Source organism: Guillardia theta (assembly GCF_000315625.1).
Source record: "Guillardia theta CCMP2712 unplaced genomic scaffold GUITHscaffold_77, whole genome shotgun sequence".
Classification (NCBI taxonomy): Eukaryota; class Cryptophyceae; order Pyrenomonadales; family Geminigeraceae; genus Guillardia; species Guillardia theta.
The window spans coordinates 50,385-73,912 of NW_005434597.1; the positions used below are offsets into that span (position 1 = coordinate 50,385).

The 23,528-nt window shown below is 55.5% G+C and overlaps 7 protein-coding genes across 7 annotated transcripts; 4 read left to right on the forward strand and 3 right to left on the reverse strand.

Moving 5' to 3' along the window:
• Nucleotides 1-993: 993 nt before the first annotated feature.
• GUITHDRAFT_114625 (hypothetical protein) lies at nt 994-2,897 on the reverse strand (the record flags this gene model as incomplete). The annotated part of the gene is made up of 5 exons (XM_005826117.1): nt 994-1,087; nt 1,325-1,627; nt 1,785-1,891; nt 2,263-2,737; nt 2,830-2,897. The coding sequence occupies 5 exons, from the start codon at nt 2,895-2,897 to the stop codon at nt 994-996; spliced, it is 1,047 nt and encodes a 348-aa protein (XP_005826174.1).
• An 815-nt stretch (nt 2,898-3,712) lies between these two features.
• GUITHDRAFT_114626 (hypothetical protein) lies at nt 3,713-4,255 on the forward strand (the record flags this gene model as incomplete). The annotated part of the gene is made up of 1 exon (XM_005826118.1): nt 3,713-4,255. The coding sequence occupies one exon, from the start codon at nt 3,713-3,715 to the stop codon at nt 4,253-4,255; it is 543 nt and encodes a 180-aa protein (XP_005826175.1).
• An 8,287-nt stretch (nt 4,256-12,542) lies between these two features.
• On the forward strand, nt 12,543-13,536 carry GUITHDRAFT_154475 (hypothetical protein). Its single transcript, XM_005826119.1, has one exon. The coding sequence runs from the start codon at nt 12,592-12,594 to the stop codon at nt 13,468-13,470; it is 879 nt and encodes a 292-aa protein (XP_005826176.1). The 5' UTR covers nt 12,543-12,591; the 3' UTR covers nt 13,471-13,536.
• Nucleotides 13,537-13,588: 52 nt separating this feature from the next.
• On the reverse strand, nt 13,589-15,791 carry GUITHDRAFT_164996 (hypothetical protein; the record flags this gene model as incomplete). The annotated part of the gene is made up of 13 exons (XM_005826120.1): nt 15,309-15,791; nt 15,220-15,262; nt 15,098-15,163; nt 14,964-15,042; nt 14,765-14,919; nt 14,636-14,718; nt 14,431-14,509; nt 14,175-14,234; nt 14,068-14,127; nt 13,955-14,022; nt 13,797-13,910; nt 13,699-13,753; nt 13,589-13,645 (listed from the first exon to the last, which is right to left on the reverse strand). Exons 1-13 carry the CDS (start codon nt 15,602-15,604, stop codon nt 13,589-13,591), a joined length of 1,215 nt encoding a protein of 404 aa, XP_005826177.1. The 5' UTR covers nt 15,605-15,791.
• A 241-nt stretch (nt 15,792-16,032) lies between these two features.
• GUITHDRAFT_154476 (hypothetical protein) lies at nt 16,033-17,010 on the forward strand. The gene is made up of 2 exons (XM_005826121.1): nt 16,033-16,535; nt 16,588-17,010. The coding sequence occupies exons 1-2, from the start codon at nt 16,050-16,052 to the stop codon at nt 16,855-16,857; spliced, it is 756 nt and encodes a 251-aa protein (XP_005826178.1). The 5' UTR covers nt 16,033-16,049; the 3' UTR covers nt 16,858-17,010.
• On the reverse strand, nt 16,999-19,657 carry GUITHDRAFT_143611 (hypothetical protein; the record flags this gene model as incomplete). Its single annotated transcript, XM_005826122.1, has 3 exons — nt 16,999-18,589; nt 18,694-19,187; nt 19,283-19,657. 3 exons carry the CDS (start codon nt 19,655-19,657, stop codon nt 16,999-17,001), a joined length of 2,460 nt encoding a protein of 819 aa, XP_005826179.1.
• Nucleotides 19,658-21,344: 1,687 nt separating this feature from the next.
• On the forward strand, nt 21,345-23,001 carry GUITHDRAFT_143612 (hypothetical protein; the record flags this gene model as incomplete). Its single annotated transcript, XM_005826123.1, has 4 exons — nt 21,345-21,372; nt 21,436-22,263; nt 22,312-22,660; nt 22,710-23,001. 4 exons carry the CDS (start codon nt 21,345-21,347, stop codon nt 22,999-23,001), a joined length of 1,497 nt encoding a protein of 498 aa, XP_005826180.1.
• Nucleotides 23,002-23,528: the final 527 nt, after the last annotated feature.

The window sequence follows — 23,528 nt, forward strand, 5'->3', positions numbered from 1 at the left end:
GCTTGACCCTTAGGCTGCTTGTCTGCGCGGCTTCGCGCTTGGGCTGGCGCTGCCGCGTCTGGGTGCCAGCAGTGCTGGTTGTTTTCGGGCTTGTGTTTTGTGTGTGATTGTGCAGCTTCTCGCTGTGGACTGTGTACCTGCCGGTTCAGCTTGTTCCTGCTTTGTTTTGCTTGAGGCACTTTTTATCTTCTGCCAGTAAATCCTATAACTGTAAAAAGTGCGCCGGGGGTCTCCGACTCCGATGGGGGAAACACGTCGAGTGGCGCCGACGATCGGCGCGGAGCTGGCGAGGCGTCTCCGTCCCTCACTGTGACGTCGGGTGCCTCCGGAGAGCTCGACACCACTGGGGTGCAACAGGAGGAGACCTACGGATTTGCAACAAGCAGCAGGAGCATGCAGGAGGAATAACATCCCTTGTTGCTTGATTGCTTGACCCTTAGGCTGCTTGTCTGCGCGGCTTCGCGCTTGGGCTGGCGACGCCGCGTCTGGGTGCCAGCAGTGCTGGATCTTTTTGGGCTTGTGTTTTGTGTGTGATTGTGCAGCTTCTCGCTGTGCGCTGTGTGCCTGGAGGTTTAGCTTGTTCCTGCACTTTTTACCTTCTGCCAGTAAATCCGTACCTTCCGTCCGCGGCCGCCAGCTTTGTGGCGGCGACTGACAGTGGTCAGTCGGCTGCCTCCGGGCAGTCCGATTTACTGGCAGACCGGGTATCGCGTCTAAGGGATTTTATTCCTCCTCCTGCATGCTCCTGCTGCTTGTTGCTTGATTGCCTGACCCTTCGGCTGCTAGAGTCCCGTCTGAATGATAGTGGATTTACTGGCAGAAGGTAAAAAGTGCCTCAAGCAAAACAATAGTGGATTTACTGGCAGAGGGTAAAAAGTGCCTCAAGCAGAACAAAGCAGGAACAAGCTAAACCTCCAGGCACACAGCAAAATAAAGCAGGAACAAGCTAAACCTCCAGGCACACAGCGCACAGCGAGAAGCTGCAGTGCACAATCACACACAAAACACAAGCCCGAAAAGAACCAGCACTGCTGGCACCCAGACGCGGCAGCGCCAGCCCAAGCGCGAAGCCTCGCAGACAAGCAGCCTAAGGGTCAAGCAATCAAGCAACAAGCAGCAGGAGCATGCAGGAGGAATAAAATCCCTTTAAGGAGACGCGATACCCGGAGGCAGCCGACTGACCACTGTCAGTCGAGACGTCCGCTGCCGCCACAAGCGGGCGGCCGCGGACGGAGAAAGGGCAGCCGCCGACAAGGAGCCGGCGCTGCCCGGGTGTCCGCCTGGGGCAGCGGACGGAGGGAGGCTGGACACAGGAACACGGTACCGCTCGAGGTAGTCCTCCTCGCTAGCCTCCGAGTCAGCGGTAGCCGAGTCAGTGGTAGCCGCCCGTGACGGCGGCGACGCCGCAGCAATGCCCAAGGACCGGCGTGACCCGACCGATGCCGGGGAGGAAGCAGGCGATCTCGGACCAGCAGCAAGCACCCCAGTGGTGTCGAGCTCTCCGGAGGCACCCGACGTCACAGTGAGGGACGGAGACGCCTCGCCAGCTCCGCGCCGATCGTCGGCGCCACTCGACGTGTTTCCGATCAAGCAACAAGCAGCAGGAGCATGCAGGTTTAGCTTGTTCCTGCTTTGTTTTGCTTGAGGCACTTTTTACCTTCTGCCAGTAAATCCTATACTCTTCCTGCAGGTATAGGATTTACTGGCAGAAGGTAAAAAGTGCCTCAAGCAAAACAAAGCAGGAACAAGCGCTGATAGGTGGCGGCGCGTTTGCGAGCCAGGACCTCAGCAGCAGGTCCGTCATCAGGCACGAAGTGCCTGCAGGAACAGCACTGCTGGCACCCAGACGCGGCATCGCCAGCCCAAGCGCGAAGCCGCGCAGACAAGCAGCCTAAGGGTCAAGCAATCAAGCAACAAGCAGCAGGAGCATGCAGGAGGAATAAAATCCCTTAGACGCGATACCCGGAGGCAGCCGACTGACCACTGTCAGTCGAGACGTCCGCTGCCGCCACAAAGCGGGCGGCCGCGGACGAAGAAAGGGCAGCCGCCGACAAGGAGCCGGCGTTGCCCGGGGGTCCGCCTAGGGCAGCGGACGGAGGGAGGCTGGACACAGGAACACGGTACCGCTCGAGGTAGTCCTCCTCGCTAGCCTCCGAGTCAGCGGTAGCCGAGTCAGCATCCTATGCAAATCAGCGGTAGCCGTCCGTGACGGCGGCGACGCCGCAGCAATGCCCAAGGACCGGCGTGATCGGAGTCGGAGACCTCCGGCGAAGACTCCCCCTCGGGCGACTCGACAAAGTCCGAGGAGGAGCTGTCCTCTGGCTCGAGAAGTGCTTGCTTCCGCAAGGGCGTCATGCGCCTGGCACCAGACAAGAGCGCCTCCAGCGTCAGCTGCATGGTGAGGCGCTGATAGGTGGCGGCGCGTTTGCGAGCCAGGACCTTTTGTCTGCGTGGCTTCGCGCTTGGGCTGGCGCTTGAGGCACTTTTTACCTTCTGCCAGTGGTCAGTCGGCTGCCTCCGGGTATCGCGTCTAAGGGATTTTATTCCTCCTGCATGCTCCTGCTGCTTGTTGCTTGATTGCCTGACCCTTCGGCTGCTTGTCTGCGCGGCTTCGCGCTTGGGCTGGCCGCCTGCCGCGTCTGGGTGCCAGCAGTGCTGGTTCTTTTCGGGCTTGTGTTTTGTGTGTGATTGTGCAGCTTCTCGCTGTGCGCTGTGTGCCTGGAGGTTTAGCTTGTTCCTGCTTTGTTTTGCTTGAGGCACTTTTTACCTTCTGCCAGTAAATCCACTTGCAAGACCCTTCATCTTGCGGCCATGAGGATGGGAGGGTACCTGCCGTCGAGAACGAGGATCCCCCACTGTATCGATGACGCTCTGAAGACCAGCTTCGTTCCGAGCATCGACCGAAAAGTGCCTCAAGCAAAACAAAGCAGGAACAAGCTGAACCGGTATCAGAGCTCATAGGATAGCGAGCCCAACACAGGAGTGGTCAACACTCGAAATGTGGACAGCACACAAGGATAGCCTCTACAACTATCCAGACGAAAGACAGTGATTCTCTAACGGCTACTTTGGTTCAGAAGTCGGACCCCTCCGGGACGGCTTCCCTATCAAGCACCGGTGGAGCTCTCCTTTCTGGTAGAAACAAGAACAGGAGCAGCGCATGGACCAAAGGGGCCATAGCGACGGCACGAGGCAGGAAGACTCGTGCAAGCGAGGACCACTACCCCTGGGACTTCCACAGGGCTATAAAAGGATCAAGATCTTCATCTCTAGGTGGTCTGTCTTCCCTCCCTCTGTGTACCACGCATTTCCCTGTGTTGGTGTGGTTGCTGCAATAAAGCTTGATAATACTGTCTAGCACCATCTGTGGGAGTCCAGCGGAGGTTCTTTGAGCATTCGCTTGGCTAGTGTGCAACCCGTAAAGCTTCGGGGTGTAACATAAATTGGTAGTGAAGTGTTGGTGCAGTGTTATCTTGCGGATTTGTGGTGACCGTGTTTCTACTTTCCCCCTTTCCCCTGCCTACCCCTGATGACACATTATACACGTCGCACTGCTCACGCTAGCAAACAGACAGCGACCGGAGACGCACTGCTTTCTGATACGGAATGGCAGTCTGCGGCGGGTCACAGCGATACGGAGGATTTGCTCCCTCAGGAGGAAGATACCCAGCAACTGCCACAAACCTTCGGTGTGCCCACGGAGACGCTTACGATGGAGGGTCTCGCGCAACAAGTGGCCTTGCTGCAGGCGCAATTAGCCGCCGCCTTTCAGATGGGTGCTCTGATAGCCCCTCAGCAGCCCGCGGCGCCGACGCCGGCAGCTTCTACTGGACAGCATCCCGCAGCGGCGGGACGCTCCAATGTGTCAGGTGACACACATGCTCAGATGGTGGCAAAGTTGCGCTCAGTGCCAAAGCTGGACACTACGAGGCAGTCACCACAACGCAACATTCTCACATGGCTCACAGCTATGCAGTATGAACTAAAGTTGCATCAGATACCCACAGCCTGCTGGGTTCTTTGTGCCCTGGATTTCTTGGACCAGGCGGCACGCGACTACTATGTGCAAGCCTATTCGGCTACCGAACTTCGAGAGCTTCCCTGGGTGAAGTTCGCCACCCAGCTCAAGTCCCAACACATGCCATTGGGACTTCGAGCACAACTCGTTGCCTGTCTGGATCACCTCCGTCAGGAGCCGCAAGAATCCATGGCAACATACTACAAGCGTACGAAGCTTCTGCCAAAGAACAACTAGATCTCATTCCCGGTGGTGCGGCATTCGCCACCGATGTGATCCTGCGTGAACGCTTTGCAACGGGCATCACTAACGTGACAACGAAGCTTCTCCTCAATGCATGGAGTGCTTCCCATCTGCAAACGACAGGCTCGGAGCCGACGTTTCCCCGGAAACGTCGGCTTCCCCCGGAAACGTCGACACTGCACGATGCCAGATGGCTCCGTCAAACAGCTGAATGCTGTGATGCGGGTAAGCCCAATCGAGGTAAGGGAACCCCTGCTGTCACGGGAGTCCCGGGTCAGTCCCGTTCGGGGGGCAATCCGCAGCACACACGGGGTCGCTCAGGACGTCACTCGTCCAGGGATCAACGACGGGATAACGGCCGTCGCCAGGAGCGACAGCCTTCTCGATCACCCAGCGCAGAGCGCCGCAATGTCATCTGCCATGCATGAGGACGCTCGGGACACTATGCTAAGGACTGCCGACGAGCTCGTCGCAGCCAGAGCCCTCATCAGGCCCGCGCACGATCCCCTCGTGCATCGTCCTCGCCAGCGCGCGAAGATGAACAATTCCCCTCTGGTGAAGAGGACGAGCCCACTACCGCTGCCGTGACGACTCGGCAGGGTAAGCGTGCTGACGCTCAGTCTCGTCGACGCCACCACGTGCAGTTTGATGGCGAAGCACAAGACTTGCTGCAAATGAATACGCTGACAGTTCAGACCGCCTCGACGCTGACTCAGGCGGCAGACATCGACTCCAACCTGCTCTACCTGCCCATTCAAATTGAGTCGGAACGAGCAGAACAACCCAGAGAAATCCTGGCGCTCCTGGACACGGGGGCGCAGGCATCCATTCTCTCGCGTGCGATTGTAGACGAACTCAGGTTATCTACGCACAAGATCGCCACCCCGGTGAAGGTCCAGTTCGCCAAGGACGACAGATCGGTTATAGTTCGGGACGCATGTCACCTTGACTTCCGGATCACAGGCACTGACGTCAGGGCTCAGGAGGAGTTCCTCATCCTTGATGCACACGCGGCGCTGCCCGCCATTCTGAGCCACCCGTTCATCACGAAGTTAAAGATGCAGATCGACTTCTATGAACGACGGATTTCCATTCCCTCCTCGACCCACCCCGGACGTCGACAGCAGCTTCCTGTCGCTATGATGTTCCCGCGTGGTCCGCCGGCTGATACATCCTCAGCGCAAACGACGCCTGCGGGTGCTTGCATATTTCATCCCACTGCTGACACGCTGTGCCATGACATGCGACACGATCTCGCAGGATCGAGACCTCTGGGTCCCGATGAATTCCCTTGGATCATGACGTCGCTGACAGAAGAGTTTCCGACTACGATGCACGCGCCGTCGGATCCGAGCCCCGAATCCCTTGACGCCGCCGTCGCGGCATTACTTCAGCAGCTGATCAAGGACTTCGACGACGTCATTGTCGATGAACTTCCAATCCAGGCTCCCATCTCTCGCGGTGAGTATGATGTCGACCTGAAGGTTCGCGAAGGCGCGCAGCCGGTGCGTCTTCGTCCATATCGTCTTCCCTCGGCGCTTCAAACTCCGATGGGAAACACACTTCGCTTCCTGCTGGAGCGCGACCTCATTGAACGGGACGACAATGCTCTTTACCAGAGTCCGGTTATCTTCGTCCGCAAAGGCACCTCGCCTAATGGTGAGCCCATCTGGCGCTTCTGTGTGGACTATCGGCAAGTTAATGCACAACTCATCGATGACAATTTTCCCCCTCCCATTCCCACAGAACTCATGGAGCGTGTGGGGCGCCAACTGGCAGCAAACCCGCCAGGTACTCCGCTATGGTTGAGCAAAGTCGACTTAGCTAGCGGGTTTTGGCAACTGAAGCTCACACCTCAGAGCAGTCAGTACACAGGATTTGTGACTGAGCAAGGGGCTTACAAATTCAAAGCGCTTCCGTTCGGTCTGAAAACAGCGACGGCCGCCTTCCAAAAGTTTACGCAAGGTATACTGGCTGACATCCCCAACGCGCTTGTGTACGTTGATGATGTGCTCCTCTGTACAGCGGGCACGCAAGAAGCGCATCTCGAGGATATTCGCCGCGTCCTGCAGCGCTTCCGTGAGCACAGAGTTTATGTCAAACGTAGCAAGTGCTCATTCATGCAACAGCAGCTTGATTTCTTGGGGTATACCATCACCCAAGCTGGCATCGCCACGGAGCCTAACAAGGTCCAGGCCATTCAACAATATCCGACGCCGGCTTCCGTCAAACGGCAAACTTCTATCGCAAATTCGTCAGCAACTATGCGCGCCTATCCTCTACGCTGTCAGATCTCTTACAGAACAGTCAGCGCCGTTTCGTATGGACTAAATCTGCTCAGATCGCATTTGATGCCTTGAAACAAGCATTAGCCACTACTCCAGTCTTGTGGCACTTTCAGCAGGATCGCGCGACCATCCTGTACACCGATGCTAGTGACCTAGCCATTGGCGCGACTCTACATCAACGCGATCGACATGGCAATGAGCATCCAATCGCCTACTATAGCAAGAAGCTGTCTTCCGCTGAACGCAACTATTCGACCTATGAACGCGAGCTCTTGGCTCTCAAGGAGAGTTTGAAGCACTTCTCCTACTACCTCATCGGACGCCGCTTCAAAGTCAAAACCGATCATCATAGCTTGATTCGCCTGACGACTCAGCCCGAGCTATCCCCTCGCCTTGCCAGATGGCTGTCTATCTTCCTGCAGTACGATAGGGAAATCGAGCACATCCCAGGGGAACAGAATTCTGTTGCCGATGCGCTCAGCCGTGTGGTCGACTCCTCGCCCGATCCGGCATCCGCTGCAGCTCGCGAGACGCGCATTGACGACATGGCCAGAGATCTCCTCGTGGGTTTGCATCACATCCAGATCCTGACCAATGCCAACTTCTCTCAACAGCTCCTCCATCACTATGCGACCTGCCCGGACTTCCAGATCCTCTTTCAACTAGGACGTGACGGCGAGCTGGTAGGACAACCAGGCTGCAAGTCGTTCATCTACCAAGACGAACTGCTCTTCCATCAAGACTCCTTGGGTCGTCGTCGCATCTGCATCCCCATCGCCATGCGGCCAGCCATACTCCGCATGGGCCATGACGAAGCGGGTCACCTCGGCTCTGACAAGACATATCTCGACCTGGCCACCAAGGTATATTGGTCCAACATGAAGCGTGATGTTGAGAATTATGTGCATTCTTGTCTGACCTGCCAAGCCGCCAAGGCATACAAGCAGAGGCCTGTGGGGCTTCCAAAGAGCCATGACGTTCCGGCTGACAAATTCGACGTACTCTCAGTTGACATTCTCAGCGGACTTCCCATTACCTCTGAAGGCTATGACGCCATCTTCGTCATGGTTGACTCCTTCTCGCAGCATGTTACCTTGGCTCCGACGACCAAGGACGCAACACAGAACGCGGGGTCTGCCCAAGGCGATCATCTCCGACAACGGCTCAAATTTGTCTTCCCGCTTCTGGGATGCGTTGTTTGAGACTCTGGGTGTACAGGTCCGCCACTCATCCAAGTATCACCCTCAAAGCAATGGCCGGGTGGAACGCGCAAACGCTACCATCCTCGACATGCTCAGGACGCGCCTGACCGCCGCTCGTGACGATTGGAGCTCTCATCTTCCTTTTCTCGAGTTTGCCCTCAACCATGCGCCTCGCAAGGAAACGGGTCTCTCGGCCTTTCAAGTGGAGTACCGGGTCGCAATCCTCGCTCCGCCATGGACTTGACGCTCAGTCCGGTGATTCCTGAGGTGCAATCTACACTTGATCTCATCCAGGTGAATGAGAATGTCGTGCGCGACAAGCTCGCAGCAATGGCCAATCGCACCGAAGCTGCCTTACTTCAGACGCGCAGAGTTCTCAACTGGCACGTTGGTGATCAGGTGTGGCTGGATGCAAGACTCTTCAATCAAACCTTTGAAGTGCGCAAGTTTCGTGAAAAGTTTCTGGGACCCTTTGTGATCACTGAAGTCTTATCCAACAACAACTACAGAATCAACGTGCATCAACGTTTCCCCAAGATGACCATCGACGTCTTCAACGCCAAGTTTCTTCGTCCTCACATTCAACGACAGCCCCAGCTGGACTCAGCTCCGCCTCCCCAGCCTCTCCCGGACTTCTATGAAGTGGAGCGCCTACTCGCTGATCGCACGCAGCGCGGACGCAAGGAGTATCTCGTTCGCTGGAAGGGTTTCTCCTCTGCTGATGACACATGGGAACCAGTGGAACATCTCGTTCGCACTCGAGCGCTTCGCAACTTGGTTCAACGCTACGACAGGGCCAAACAGCGTGAGCGACGTCCGGTACCTTCCTCTGCTCAGGGACGGCGTTCACGCCGCCTTTGACCGCTCTTTGACTTTGGTCTAGGTGCGAGTTTGCGGGAGCGTATCAGAGCAAAGAAAGCGAAGTTTTCTGAGTCCTGAGCACTCCAAGAAAGCGCAGAAAGAGCGTATCAGAGCTCATAGGATAGCGAGCCCAACACAGGAGTGGTCAACACTCGAAATGTGGACAGCACACAAGGATAGCCTCTACAACTATCCAGACGAAAGACAGTGATTCTCTAACGGCTACTTTGGTTCAGAAGTCGGACCCCTCCGGGACGGCTTCCCTATCAAGCACCGGTGGAGCTCTCCTTTCTGGTAGAAACAAGAACAGGAGCAGCGCATGGACCAAAGGGGCCATAGCGACGGCACGAGGCAGGAAGACTCGTGCAAGCGAGGACCACTACCCCTGGGACTTCCACAGGGCTATAAAAGGATCAAGATCTTCATCTCTAGGTGGTCTGTCTTCCCTCCCTCTGTGTACCACGCATTTCCCTGTGTTGGTGTGGTTGCTGCAATAAAGCTTGATAATACTGTCTAGCACCATCTGTGTGATCCAGCGGAGGTTCTTTGAGCATTCGCTTGGCTAGTGTGCAACCCGTAAAGCTTCGGGGTGTAACAACCGGCAGGTACACAGTCCACAGCGAGAAGCTGCACAATCACACACAAAACACAAGCCCGAAAACAACCAGCACTGCTGGCACCCAGACGCGGCAGCGCCAGCCCAAGCGCGAAGCCGCGCAGACAAGCAGCCTAAGGGTCAAGCAATCAAGCAACAAGCAGCAGGAGCATGCAGGAGGAATAAAATCCCTTAGACGCGATACCCGGAGGCAGCCGACTGACCACTGTCAGTCGAGACGTCCGCTGCCGCCACAAAGCGGGCGGCCGCGGACGGAGAAAGGGCAGCCGCCGACAAGGAGCCGGCCGGGCGCTGCCCGGGGGTCCGCCTGGGGCAGCGGACGGAGGGAGGCTGGACACATGAACACGGTACCGCTCGAGGTAGTCCTCCTCGCTAGCCTCCAGCAACGCTAAGGGCCCGCGACCCCGGCCGGTTCCCCTCTCGCGGGCCAGGAGATACCAGTCGAGCATCTGAGCATAGCGGTGCGGGAAGGCCTTGAGGGGGTAGTAGCTCGAGACACGCTAGACTGCAAGACCCTATCCTGCGACTTGAGCGAGTGTGTCCTGCGGCTGTGCAAGGTGAGGATATCACGCTGCTGATCGGTCAGCGCAGCCTGGCAGCGCGAGCATGCACATGGCGAGGGGAGACGCGCATGACAAGAGGGGTCACTGCCATGTCCGGCGCTGCGCACTGAGGCGGAGGCAAAACTTCGCCGGAGGTCTCCGACTCCGATGGGGGAAACCTTTCGAGTGGCGCCGTAATGGCTGGCGAGGCGTCTCCGTCCCTCACTGTGACGTCGGGTGCCGTGCTTGCCCGAAAAGAACCAGCACTGCTGGCACCCAGACGCGGCACCGCTTGCCCAAGCGCGAAGCCGCGCAGACAAGCAGCCTAACTAAGGGTCAAGCAATCAAGCAACACATGGCATATCCAGCGCGACTCAGTTTGCGAATCTTCTCCAACGCTGCAACATGGAGGGCGTCGAGGTATATTCTCCCCGTTCAAGGCTTTTCGGGCTTGTGTTTTGTGTGTGTTTGCCAGTGCAGCTTCTCGCTGTGAGCTGTGTGCAAGCAGGTTTAGCTTGTTCCTGCTTTGTTTTGCTTGAGGCACTTTTTACCTTCTGCCAGTACTACTTGAAATCCGGCCATGTTACTCCCCCCACTTGGTTAGGTCGGCTCACAATGAGTTTTACCCGCAGTGGTAATTGCGAAGATGATTTACTGGCCGCGAAGGTAAAAAGTGCCTCAAGCAGTGGTTGATGTCCAACCTCCGAGGCTTCCTCTATATTCATGAGCGCTGAGTCTCGTCCTCATGTCACTGCGTCTCACCTTTCGGTGAGACTGCAGAGCTTTGGCTGACTTGTCTTGTGTCTTTTTGCTGCAATTCTCGAAGATTGACTGGCAGAAGCCTGGTAAAAAGTGCCTCAAGCAAAGCCCGCCGAGGAACGGAAAGTAAACCTGCTTGCACACAGCGCACAGCGAGAAGCTGCACAATCACACACAAAACACAAGCCCGAAAAGAACCAGCACTGCTGGCAACCGTCAGCACTCGGACCCGGCATCGCCAGCCCAAGCGCGAAGCCGCGCAGACAAGCAGCCTAAGGGTCAGGCAATCAAGCAACAAGCAGCAGGAGCATGCAGGAGGAAGACGCAATACCCGGAGGCAGCCGACTGACCACTGTCAGTCGAGATGTCCGCTGCCGCCACAAAGCGGGCGGCGGGCCGCGGACGGAGAATGAGTCGGAATCCGGGGACACCTGACAGTGGCACTGAGCACTGCTCCCCCCGGGCCCCCCGGGCCCCGGCGGCGGGCCCGGAGTCCGGGCCCGGCGCCGCCCGCGGGACTGATAGTACCTCCGCCACCGTGGCACCCGTGACGGAGGCTAGGGCCCGCGGGCCGGCGACTCGGCGCCGGGTCACTGATGAGTAGCCTGGGAACTTCAACGGCAACGCCCGCGTGACTTTGGCATGATCGTCTTCGTGACCGGCGTGGTCGCCCCGGGAAGTTGACCAGCCGGCCAACAACCACCCCCACCCCTTTTAGATGCTTCAAGTACCCCGTTGTCCGCTAGAACATTGTGACGCCTCTAGCTCGATCTTGAAAGTTGATAGACCAGTCAAACCTCCTCATGCTGACAGACATTCAGATACAATCACGCTACCTCTAGCGACTGCTGACGGATGGGAGTGTCATCACTGTACAGAGACTCCTTATACTGCAGCGTTTCAATATCACTCGTCTCCTCGGAGCTAGTCTCGTCGCCGTAGCCCGAGGGACTACCCCACTGCTGACATTCTTATCTCTGGCTTTCTATCACTCACCCCTCCTTTCTAGTCTTTTCTGACTGTACCCTCAATTAAGTACCCCTTCTCTTGGACCCCCTACCTTGTAAATCAGCAACTGGCAATTGCAAGCAGCACATTTGCCCTCTTCCTTTGTTCTGTCTTGTCTCCTTCAATGTTTCCTCATGCCTTTCCTCATGATTGGTTTCCCTCTCGACCTCCTAGACCAACATACCCTCCTTTCTCCACCCCTACCCCCATTTAAACCGTCACCCACCTCTGTTTCTCGCTGACCAGGCTGACAAATGAACAAGGTTGCGACTGCTCTACCAAAGTAAAGAGGGTCAGAGAAATCATTATGCTGACATTGACTCATACATTTTACAATGTTTCGAAGGAGGTACCTGTCATCAAATCTATCTGCTGACAAATTTGTACTGCAGGGTAGTCTCATGCTGATTCATATGCTGACCATTTACTCCAGTACTGAAATGAAATAGTGTTATTTCACTATTCTCTCCGACAATTGAAGCGGCGTTAAGTACCAGGAACTGTCAGCACTGTCATCAGCCCCCCCCACCACCTTTTAAAACCCTCAGGCGCGCTCCCGTCTCCACCACCTTCTCCTCCTTGTCCTCGCACACGCGCTCCTTCCTCGTCTGCTGCATTGAGAACCCCCACAACCCCCCACCCCCTCCAGCCCACTTCCTAACCCCCCCCCCTCCTCTCACGTCCTTCCCTTCTCGCCTCCCTCCCCTCCCTCTCATCAAACCCTCCTCAGCTAGTTGAAATGCCTCGCCCACGCGCATCGCCTGAGAACCTCAGCCTGGCATTGGAGCTGTCTAGGATTGTTACAACTCGTGATGGTACGACAGAAGAAAACTTCGTCGCGCGCCATGGCAGCGCGAGTCTCTTCAGTGCACTTGCGAGGTGCGTTCCTCCCGTGGTGAGGACTACAAACTCTTCATCCTCAGACCGAACATCCATTTCTGAGGCTGAGATGCTGCGGATGCTTGAGACTCAGGACAACAAAGAAGAATTTGTTCGTTTCCGAAACAGGAAGGGGCTTAGAAAATCAGAAGATCCCACCGGAGCCGGCGTGAGCATGTTTATCGGGAGACGCTGGAGAGATCCTGAAGATGCATCTGACCGTCGCGTACTGGAGGAAGGGCATGCAAAGCTTCAATCTTCTTTCCCGATCTATGCGGCTCATTGCTCGATCTCGAAGTTGCTCGAGGTCGTTCGTTCAATCCGTCATAGCTGGAACCTTCTGTGCATGGAGTTGGATGCTCGTGAAGCTTCCCGATCGCCGTCACAGAGGGAATCTGAGTCGCTCAAGACAGATTCGTATCATTCAGAGTCCTTCTCTGCTGTTTTCCCCCAGGCGTCCGTCGAGTGCGGCAAGAGATTCCGCCATGAGTTCGAGCAGTCGGCTGGGTCCCTCAGCATTGGCCACGTGGAGTATCCCCCGGTTTACCACACGGTTGGGTCGGTGCAGCTGAATGGCCTTGAGAACGGATGCGACGTGAGGCCTGTGAGCGAGTCTCCGCCAAGTGCTCCCTACTTCTACCCTGTGCAGCTCCCCAACGACCATGGCGACATGAACAGCTGGGGCAATAAGAGAATGCGGCATGATGAGGAATGGCGCCAGCCCCTCAGCTGCGAGGCTGCGAACCGAGTACAGATGGTTCAGCACGAGTGCCCTGTGATGGCTCACTCGCAGGACCTGCGCAGCTCTCACTGTCAAGACTTTGGCACCTTGTGCGTACTCGAACCTATGGGAGGAACGTTGATAGTGAGAGAATCAGCCTGCCGCTCCTACATGGGCGAGGAGAGGACCTATCAGCTACCGGTTGACAGCCAAGCCATGTGGATGGACTTACACGCCAAATCTGTTTTCGATGACTTCGATTTCGTGAGAAAGAGTGACGACTGGTACGGATGGAACAGACTTGCTCATTGTCCTCAGCCCGTGCACTCTTGATCGGATTGCGGTGCTTTGGGACTATTTTTCGCATTGTTTTGATGTAAATTTTCAATAGAATTCATTCAAACATGATTGTAGTGCTGATTCACTGTCAGAACTGATGACCTTGACCTTGTCATGTTCGCCCCTCAGCGTGCTTCCCAAACAACTTCTCGTAGATGTCGTTGAGCGGCTGTGTCGCTCTGGTTAGCACCATGGAGAAGGGGAGGGCAGGGAGAGGCTCACCTTGTTGGGAGCATTGTTGAGGTAGTTGCGAGTCTCGAGCGAGTTGATCACCCATCTGCAAGCTAGTTGACCAGCTGGAGCAGCAGCAACAAACGAACCCGAACAGACCGAAGAGACTGCGCATGATGTGGGCAGTGCGCCATTGAGTGAACTTGGCCTGGAACTCTTCACCTAGAGTCCACTTGTACCACTCGGGAGATCGCAGGAATGAGCTGCAGCGACGTGTGACCAGCTCCAGGTCCAGCTCAAAGCAAACCTCGTGAGCACGTCATCCAAAGGCGTGCAGACAAGGTTGGTGATGAAACAGATGGTGTAGGACGCAATCTACATGAGCCGTCAGACTGAGAAGATCAAATTCCTGTGCGTCACCAAGAACATGTCGAGCCAGAATTGGTACCTTCCACGAAGCATCCAACCAGCCATCTGATCCTAGATCACAAGTCAGTCGCTGTGCTTGTATGTAACTTCGCCATCACCTTTGAAAACTTGTCCAGAGCTCCAACCAATGCAACAGAAGACAGAAACAAGAAGGCCCTCTGATACATCATGAGAAAGTAACAATACTTTCAAAGAAAACTGACTTGTGTGTCATCTGCTATCGGAGAAAATGATCTCAGAAATGAGCGTTGATCAGTATGCACGATCAAGTAGAAATGAATGATTCCGATCCCTCCGAGAATTCCCTTCAAGTCGGTCAGCTGAGCACGTTTTGCACTGAAAATTTTGTGGGACCTGGCAGAATATGAAACTTGAGGCGATCAGGGCAGCGATCAAGTCGAGGCAAGTTTCAAGGTTCTTGTCTCGCCCATGCCTGCACGTTGACTCAAGTCAATCGAGGGCTGCAGCAAACGAGGGGACAAGACAAGTAAAAGCACCTTCCTTGACTCAACAAGAACGACTTCGAGTCATCTCTGTGTTGCTTCTTCCGTCGAAAAACCTTGGCAAGAGTGAGCAAAGGGATCCAAGATCAGCTTCCATCACTCCAGTCCCGGTCGCCTCGACATAAACATCGGTCTTCCCCTGACACCAACATGAGAGAGCACTTGTAGCAACACAAGGGAAACACCTGCATGGCGGAGTCTTCTTCTTTGCCTCCCAAGACCTGGTGTCGCATTAACCGCTTGCAGAGCTTGGAACATGGAGCTACCGGGATGCTGACGTCTTGCTCGTTCATCAGATCTTCTGGGCTCACATGCGGGAGAGTGAAGGATTCCGCGTGGCCTAATCAAGTTTTACAGCTCCATACACGCATGCAATCAGTTCACCTCTCTCAGCATTCCTCCCCCGGCTTCTTGACCCTCCAACTGCTTCTGCACTTGCCTGAGCACCAGCCTTGGTATCGCCCTGGCCTCTCATCACCACAAGAAACTCTCGCGGAAAGAAGAGGGAAGAGAGGAACCTGTTCTCGAGCAGAGGCCTGCTTGCCTTCCTCCTCCTTCACTCGAGATGCTTCATCAGCAGATATCTGCGATGAAACTATTCAGCGCATACAAGCCACATGCACTCTCATTCTCCGTGGACCTCGGTGTCTTTTGCCGCAGTTTGTTCGTGCTCATCCTTGGGCCTGTAGCAGCGGCGTTATCTCGAGTCAGGGAAGCAGCGCAATGAACATGTTTGCTGCTTTTCCCTCCTGTCGGTGTCTTCCTCGTCTCCTCCCCTTGTCCTCGTCAGCCTTGTGTTCGTGATCCAAGTTCGAAGTATCGTCCGTCTCTTGAGCCTTATTTGTCGAAGAAGAAGTTCTTTCCGGAAGATTTTCATCCTGTTTGCCCTCGTGGTGCTTCTCTCGTCTCCTCCTGCTCTTCTTCTTCCCTTCTGTTTCCGACGCATCCAAGGATGGCAGTTGCCGAGCATGCGGCAGAGGCTCAGCGGCACCTCCTCCTCTCACCCATGGGAACTCAGACGACATGATTGGTCAGCAATCGAAGCCTCTGAGAATTCGTAAGCTCCAACGATGGCTCGCTGCCTTCCACTGGCCCTTGCAGTGATCCTAGTCAAGTTCTCCAGCTCCTGCTCGATTCTTACAAGCCAATCGATGGATAGATGTGTATTAAATCTGAACGAGCTCAGCGCTCTTGCTCGTCTCTTCCTTCCTCTCACTGTTTTATCGCCTTCTCCTCTCCTCTCCTCTCCTTCTCTCCCCTCCTGCCCCCCGCCTCCTCTCCTTTGCCTTTCCCGCCATAACCGCCGGTCCCTTCCAGACAGCCCCAACACAAACACTACAGGCAGTACTACCCCTGGTAATAGGCCGTTTTGGGGGTAGAGGGTCCAACGAATTCTTTGTAGGGGTATTTTAACAGGAAAAGGAGGGGGTAGTCAGGTGTATTCGAGGTGGTCAGCAGATCCGCAGGGCCATGGCAAACAAAGCAACGCCGGTGCTAGTGTGGCTGGCGATGGCAGCGACTGTGAGCGCTTATCAAGGAGGAGGAGTGAGATGGCTCAAGACTCCTTGCTTGCTCACCCATGCAGCCTCCCATGCCTCCCATGCCTCCCTGAGGCCTAGGGTTCCTGCAGCCGCTGGCAGGGGGGCAATGTCGACACTGCGGATGGGGAGGATAGGCGGGGAGGCAGAGGCAGAGGAACAAAGGACCGTCAGGAGAACCTTCCTGCAGCTCGGAACAGGTGTAGGAATGATCTTGCTAGACGCCGTCCTTCCTGCGGGTGCCAAGGGACCCAAGAAAACCACGGAGGACGTTGTGACATCCTTCGGGCAACTGGTACAGGCGCAAGGGACCATTGAGAAAGCAGATGCTCTCGCACAGAAGAGTGACTGGGAGGGAGTGAGAAGTTTGTTCAAGCAAGACGAGATCAAGAATATTGAGAACCTCCTCCTCGACCTGGTATCTCTTGCCGCGGTCGGACCCTTGAAGCGTTCTAACTGGAGGGGTACAGGTGAATGGGCCAGTGATAAGTGCCGAGGACAAGAAGACGATCGGGACGAGGAAGAGGTACGGAATCGCTGCTGACGTCATCTACGGCATCGATGGCGTCCTCTCTGGCATCGATTCTCTCTCTACCCCGCAGGTCCAGAATTGCTCGGCAGGCTCGTGCAGCGGGGAGCTGGTGGAAGGGGAGGAGGAGATCAAGAAGTCCTTTAAGAACCTCAAGGCCTCGCTGAGCGAGATCCTCACCCTCTGCCGAGCTTACAAGGAGCTCAAGTAGCCTCCACCTCCTCCTGGTTTGCGACGGGTCGAAGCCTCTACCAACTTGTAAGCCAGTGCGTGTGCGGAGGGGCAACTCGAGCTTGTCTCGGGGAGTTTGAGAGTAAAGAATGCAAGCAAGAAGAAGAGGAGGGAGCAGAAGCTAGCAGAGCTGATTCTGCTTCTCCAACACCAGCTGGTGGTTGAAGAAAACCTTGACGTAGTCCACGCGCTTCCCCGCGTGCCCATCCTGCAACCTGATCTCGCAGTTCATTCCCCCGTCGTCGTTGAAGGCTCGGAATGATGCTCGATGCTCCTGATCGACCTGCAGCTCATACCGCACCTGCCCGTTCTTCATAGCCTTGAGCGTGTTGCCGTTCCGCTCCTGCCCGTCGTGGTCCAAGGGAGGCTCGTGGTTGGCCAGCACCTTAAACGCGTGCTGGATGGAAGGGATCGCGCGGTAGATGGCGGCGAGTTGCCGATCATGAACGAACTTGAGGCTGCCGACGCCGACTGTGAGCTCGTGGAACTTGCTAAGCACACCTGTGATGAGCTCCATGTTCTCTTGCTCCACGTTGAGGCTCGGGAGAAACTTTCCGCTGTCACGATTCGCAATCAGCCCGACCGGGAGGGAGCAGGGAGGCAGGGCGCCGCTGGGGGCCTGGTAGAGCGCGAGATTGTCCTCATCAGCCTCCCACTGGATGATGAGGACGATGAACTTCCAGCTGCTGCCATGCTGCTCGTCCATCTGGCGAATGAAGTTGGGGATCTCGTCGCAGAGGTTCTTGTAGTAAAAGATCTCAGGGTTGGTGATGGCGATAAATCGACGATCCGTCGTCTTCAAGATGCTTCGATGATCTCGCGAGACAACGTAGGCTGGCACCATGGTGTCATAGCTCCAGCTCAGAATCGCCTTATCCGACATCATCGACCCGCACAAGTCGTACATCTCCTCAGCTCCCAGGAACCTCGTCCAGGTGGGGAAGTCAAGGTAGGCAGAGACCGAGTCGGGGTAGGCCAGGAAGCGCTGGCTCATAGAGCCTCGCTTCATCATGATCAGCTCCTTGATGTTCTCCAGACACTTGCTGCTTCCTGCCGCGCTGCCGACGATTCGAAGGCCCTCAACCTCGATGAAGCCTTTGTCGATGGACTCTTGGGAGAAGCAAGTCTGAGGGACGGAGGGGTCGAGAGAAGGAGCGATCATGACATCGCCCGCGAGAACCTTGAACGCGCTTTCCTTGCTGTATGGGATACTGAGAGGCACGTGGAAGCCTCCATGCTTGTACAGAACTTCTAAGGCCAGCAGCTGCATGGCAGTCTGGTCCATCTGCCAGGGTTGATCGGTGTACATGTTACAGCAGAAGTAGTCGCCTTTCAGTTCCTGCATGCTACTCCAACACTTGTACGTCCAGCCCTCGTTCTGACGGCAAAACTCTTCCGCCCAGCTCTGGATCCATCGCTCCGGCTTGCTGCCCTGGAAGGCGAACTGATGGATCACCTTGGGTATCTTCGCTCCTGGAGCTGCTGAACCAGCGTCGGGGAGGGGAACGAGCTTGCCGAGCGGCCACTCGAGCTCCTTGAGCTGGGGACATTTATCAAGCCAGAAGTTGTCGAGGGTGCAACGCCTGATGCTGTTGGCTACCCAGCCCTGCAAGCCGCTGCAGGTGTAGCCGAACTGAAAGGCGTAGGAGTGAGGAAAGTCCTTGAGGTTGATGGCGTCAGGGTTCGGGACGTAGTGGAACTTGGGGTAGAACCTGCGACAAGTCAGCTGGAGACGGCAAGAACAAGCTAGCTGAGGAGACGGCAAGAACAAGCTAGCTGAGGAGACGACAAGAACAAGCTAGCTGAGGAGACTCACCAGACCTGCGGTGGAACAGTCCACGGCATCTGAGTGTGGGAGATGCACTTAGTGAAGGCCAGAGGTCCAGTGACCCACTCGACGCCATGATAAGGACGTTTGTGCGGGTAGACTCCCTGGATGTACTTGATCAACATGTCCACCAGTGGATGCTTGGGGGTGCAGGCGATGAAGCTGTTGCCGATGACGGAGTAGGGCTTGTCTTTGGTGTCTGGCTCATAGCCGCAGAAGAAGCCTGTGTCCTTGCTGGCATCGAGCACGTCCTGAAGGTCCTTCTGCAGCCACACCATGTCCGCGTCAATGTAGATTCCTCCTTCTCTCCACAGAATCTCCAGCCGCAGCAGGTCAGCCTTGCACTGATACATCCGCTCGCTGTCATAGAGGTCCTGCGTTCTCAGCTGGAGCTCAGCTACTTCCTGGTCTGTCCAGAGCTTGTACTCCCAGCCCGGATAGTGTGACCTGTACTTCTTCCTCCAGGTGTCCAGCCAGACGATCTACAAGACAGCAAGTCAGAGGGCGAGAACAAGAGAGTCTCACAAGACAAGACGGGGGATGTGCGGAGAGTATGAATGGATTGCGCAAGGTATACCGGAGGTTGCTTGGGACCGATCCAGATCTGATGGATCTTCTTGGGAATCTTTTCTCCGATCCCTGTGTTCTTCTTGAGAAAGTCACTCATGAAGTTTCTCCACTCCTCCGCGTTCTCCACAGAGCATTCTCGATGATCCCAGTTGTTGAACTTGGCGATGTTGGCGATCTTCAACGGGGGAAAAGGACTCTCTTGCTCGCTGCCGCCTTTCAATCGCAGGAGTCCGTGACGGGACGAGACAGCAAGAGGAGCGAGATAGGCAGTGGAAGAGGCCTGGGGGGAAGAGATCCGCAGCCATGATGGAGAGGATCGCTCTGCTGAGCTCCCTGGTGCCGCCATTGCCGCCATTGCCAAGCCAAGCAACAACGCGGCCATGGCGGGTAAGTAGGAGGGAGGAAGAGACTTTAGTGGGTCAAGGGGTTAGGGGTCACAGAGCGACCTCGAAGTACGGGTACGTTTAGCTGAGATAGTATGCTACAGGAGATGGTGGGGTAGTACTGCAGGGGTCATCAAAGGGGATATAAGGGCCTAGTGAAGGCGTAGGAGGGGGAGGAGGGAGAGACTGAAGGAAAAGATAGGATGAGACTGAAGGGAGAGATAGGATGAGACTGAAGGGAGAGATAGGATGAGACTGAAGGGAGAGATAGGATGAGACGGGAGGGAGGGAGAGATAGGACGATTATCGTAGCGAACTCAACCAGGATCTCCTACTTGTTATCTGTGGATCTAGAGGGGGTGGTGGGTTGGATAGCAGATTGGAAAGGGAGTGGGGCAGACTGTGTTGGAGCACCGGGAGGAGTGAGGAGACGGGGAGATGGTTGACAGGGAAGCCGGGAGGGAGGGACTGAGGAATACTATGATCTAGTAAATGAACTAAGACGAGGGATGAATGGTTAGTAGTGGTAGAATAACAAGTAGCTGGACATAGGAGATGCGTCCTGGTGAAACAAGGAGAACGGGTGGGGAATGACTTGTAAGCAGCTCGTGCTTCTACTATGATTAAAAACAAGCCAATGATCTTCACTGCTAAAGAGATTCTCAGTGTGTATCTCGGGTAAGTGTCAAAATCACGCTACAATCAACAAGTTCTATCTTCCATCCATCATTGACTCTGAGTCTTGAACGTTGAAGTGATGAGTCCGTGGCATCAGTAGTAGGGGGCTTATGGGCACCGGAGACCTTAGACCTCAGGATTAGCTCCTGGTACAAATGTTCAGTGGAAACGTTTTGAATTCGAACATGCAATGCGAATGTCAGTGTACATGGTGAGGACTCCTATGATGAACGGGTTTCATGAGGTAAACTTGCAGAATGGCAATGAATGAATGAATCATTGGCTTCGCCTCGATGCATTATTGATCGACCAACACAAATGGATACCGAATTCTCCGGGGGGTACAGCAAGGCAAGCTTCCTATTCATCCTGGATTCGTAAAAGAACTGAGTCTGACGCCATCACGACGGTTCTGAGTAGAAGCGAGTTGAGCTGAGGTGTGTGGACATCGTTGCACTGAAGTTGAGCAACAGATATTCAGTACATGTGATAGTTGTAATGTGCATCTTAACTTCGTTCCTGTGTTCATTGTAATTGGAACATGAGTAATGTAATCGGACCATGCAACATCTGGTGCGTATTATGCCCTTCTTCATCATGCTTGTACTTGCTTGTAACATCAGCTACAACAGCGTAAGCTAACGGCTCACACCTTGCAAGCGCTTGTTCTGCGCAAGCATTTCAGTTTCACTACTAATCCAACACTTCCAAAAATGAATTAAAAAGAGAATTTGTACCATGACCTTAACTTTTAGAGTTTTATTATTGAGTGATTTTAGATCGAAACTCGATTACTTTTTTCCTATATCACACAGCATCACAAGGTATCAGCTGCATGAGCGGGGATGAGGGCAGGCTAGTGGGGAGACTTCGGTACATTTGGGGATGGCAGGGGAGGAAAGCGGAGGTGAAGGGGCATGGCTGCTAGGAGAGGAGAGGAGAACGCCAAGTGGAGCTCAGGAGTGGAAGGGAGGAAGGGAGGAGGAGGAGGCGGCGGCTGATGACAGCATGGAAGGAAGTAAGGATGCCTGTCGAGGTGAGGGACGGCTTCTGAGTTCCCCCCAACCTGTGTCTTGTGTCTTGTGGTTGTGGCTAGCAGGCAGTGGAGTTGGCGCCATCGTGCTTGGGGCGAGCTTGGGCTTCTCGTCGCCGACCATGGCTGCAGTGTACAATGCGAGTCAAGGGGACGAAGGAAGAGGATGTGTTGATTGGCAAGGTCATGAAATATCAGAAAACGCAAAGATGCTCAACTGCGAGCTTGCGCTGTCAGACAGCATGTCGTCCTGGTTTGGCTCCCTTATCAACATCGGAGCTCTTCTAGGAGCCATGGTGTCCTCCAGCCTGCTGGATCGCTTTGGCAAGAGGGCGGGGATGTTGCTGCTTCACAGTCTCTACGTCGTTGGGTGGGGTCTGTGTGCTGGGGCCCCTGGTCATGCAGCCACATCGTTGGCGAGAGCAGTGGATCGCGGGCAGGTTGTCATCATGCTGGTGCTCTCAAGGCTCTTCATCGGCATCGCCGTCGGCATCGCCTGCGCCTCCATTCCCAACTATCAAGTCGAACTTGCGCCTACGAATCTTCGAGGAGCGGTCGGGAGTCTCTTCCAGATCTCCGTCGTGCTGGGTCTCTTCTTCGTCTACCTCGCCGGCTGCTTCCTCGACTGGCGCTCCATGGCGGTCGCCCTGGTTGTACTCTCTGCTGGTGGCCTCCTCCTCCTCCTCTTCCTCCCCGAGACTCCCACCTGGCTAGCAAGGAAAGGCAGGTTGCGTGAAGCTCGCGCAGTGCTGGAACGAGCGAGGGGAGGGGGCGCTTACGATTTCGAGCTGAATGGACCACGAGAAGAGCAAGGAGTAGACGCCGGAGGAATCCTCAGCAAGAGATGCCGCAAGCCGCTGCTGATTGCCGTCGGGTTGATGTTTGTGCAGCAATGTGAGAACTTGTGTGTGGTGTGTGACTAGTCTGAGAGTTGGGGAGCAGGGAGCGGGATCAACGCGGTCATGTTCTTCTGCGGGAGCATCCTGCAGAGCGTGTTCTCGGACTCAGCGGAGGCAAACGAGTACTCCATCGGCATCCAAGCCCTCCAGGTCCTCGTTACACTCGTGGCTGCTCGCTTCATGGACTCGGTCGGTCGGAGGCCTCTGCTGCTGGTGGCAGCCCTTGGGCTGAGCTTGTCCTCGCTCTCACTCTCTCTTTTCTACCTCGTCGGCCAGCAGTGCGACTCTCAGGGCTGCTCGCAGGTCATCCCCAAGCCCGTCGCCGTCGCCTCCTTGTACGCTTACATCCTCTTCTTCTCCTGTGGCATGGGCGCCATCCCCTGGTTCATCCTGTGAGAGCGCGAGAGTCTGCCATTTCCTCAAGCCTGACGCATCTTGCAGCGGCGAGATCTCTCCTCCTCATGCACAAGCCAGCATCAGCGCCATCGCGACGTCAGTCAACTGGATCCTCTCCTTCTCCATCACCAAGTCGTTGGAGCCTCTGACTGAGCTGCTGGGCGGGGCTGGGGAGGGGCTGGGGAAGGTTTTTCTCTTCTACAGCTGCGTCTGCCTGCTGGGAGCCTGCTTCATCCACGCGTTCGTGCCGGAGACCAAGGGGAAGAGCTTCGAGGAGATTCAAGCGATGCTGCACGGAGAGAGCGCGGAGAAGCAAGATTTAAAAACAGCAGCATGAAAATTGAAAAATCACAGCACGAAAATCGGAAAAAAGCATCATGAAAATTGAAAAGAGCAGCACGAAGATTGAAAAACTGCAGCATGCGGTGAGCGAGAGGATTTTCTTTCTCTTCCTCTCCCTCTCATGATTCCCGTCAAATTTTGCCTGTAAACAAGTTTCCCTTCCACCTTGTCTGCTAGCACGTAAAACTCTCAGCGGTAGTAGAGCAGGAACGTTCGGATCTGCGACCTCAGCGTCACTCCAGCTCTCCTCCAGCTGTCGCTGCGCACCTGAAGGGGGGCGAGTTTGATCTTCTTGTGCTCCCCGACGGGTTCGCCTCGGAACAAGTGAGACCTGCTGGCCTGACTCTCCTCGGGCCTCCACCGCCTCCTCCTCTTCTCCATCTCCGAGCGCAACTGCGAGGGACTTGAGCCAAAGAAGGTCGAGGAAGCTAGAAGAAGCGAAAGACGCAGAAGACAGAGGGACAGGAAGAGGAAAGAAGCAAACACAAAGAGAGCTTCATGACAAGGTCACCTGGTTCCCGC

Bases quoted from the DNA above. Each gene is read 5' to 3' on its own strand.
- GUITHDRAFT_154475 (XM_005826119.1), top strand. From the start codon at position 12,592: ATGTTTATCGGGAGACGCTGGAGAGATCCTGAAGATGCATCTGACCGT.
- GUITHDRAFT_154476 (XM_005826121.1), top strand. From the start codon at position 16,050: ATGGCAAACAAAGCAACGCCGGTGCTAGTGTGGCTGGCGATGGCAGCG. The intron at 16,536-16,587 runs GTATCTCTTGCC...GGAGGGGTACAG, and splicing joins AGAACCTCCTCCTCGACCTG to GTGAATGGGCCAGTGATAAG.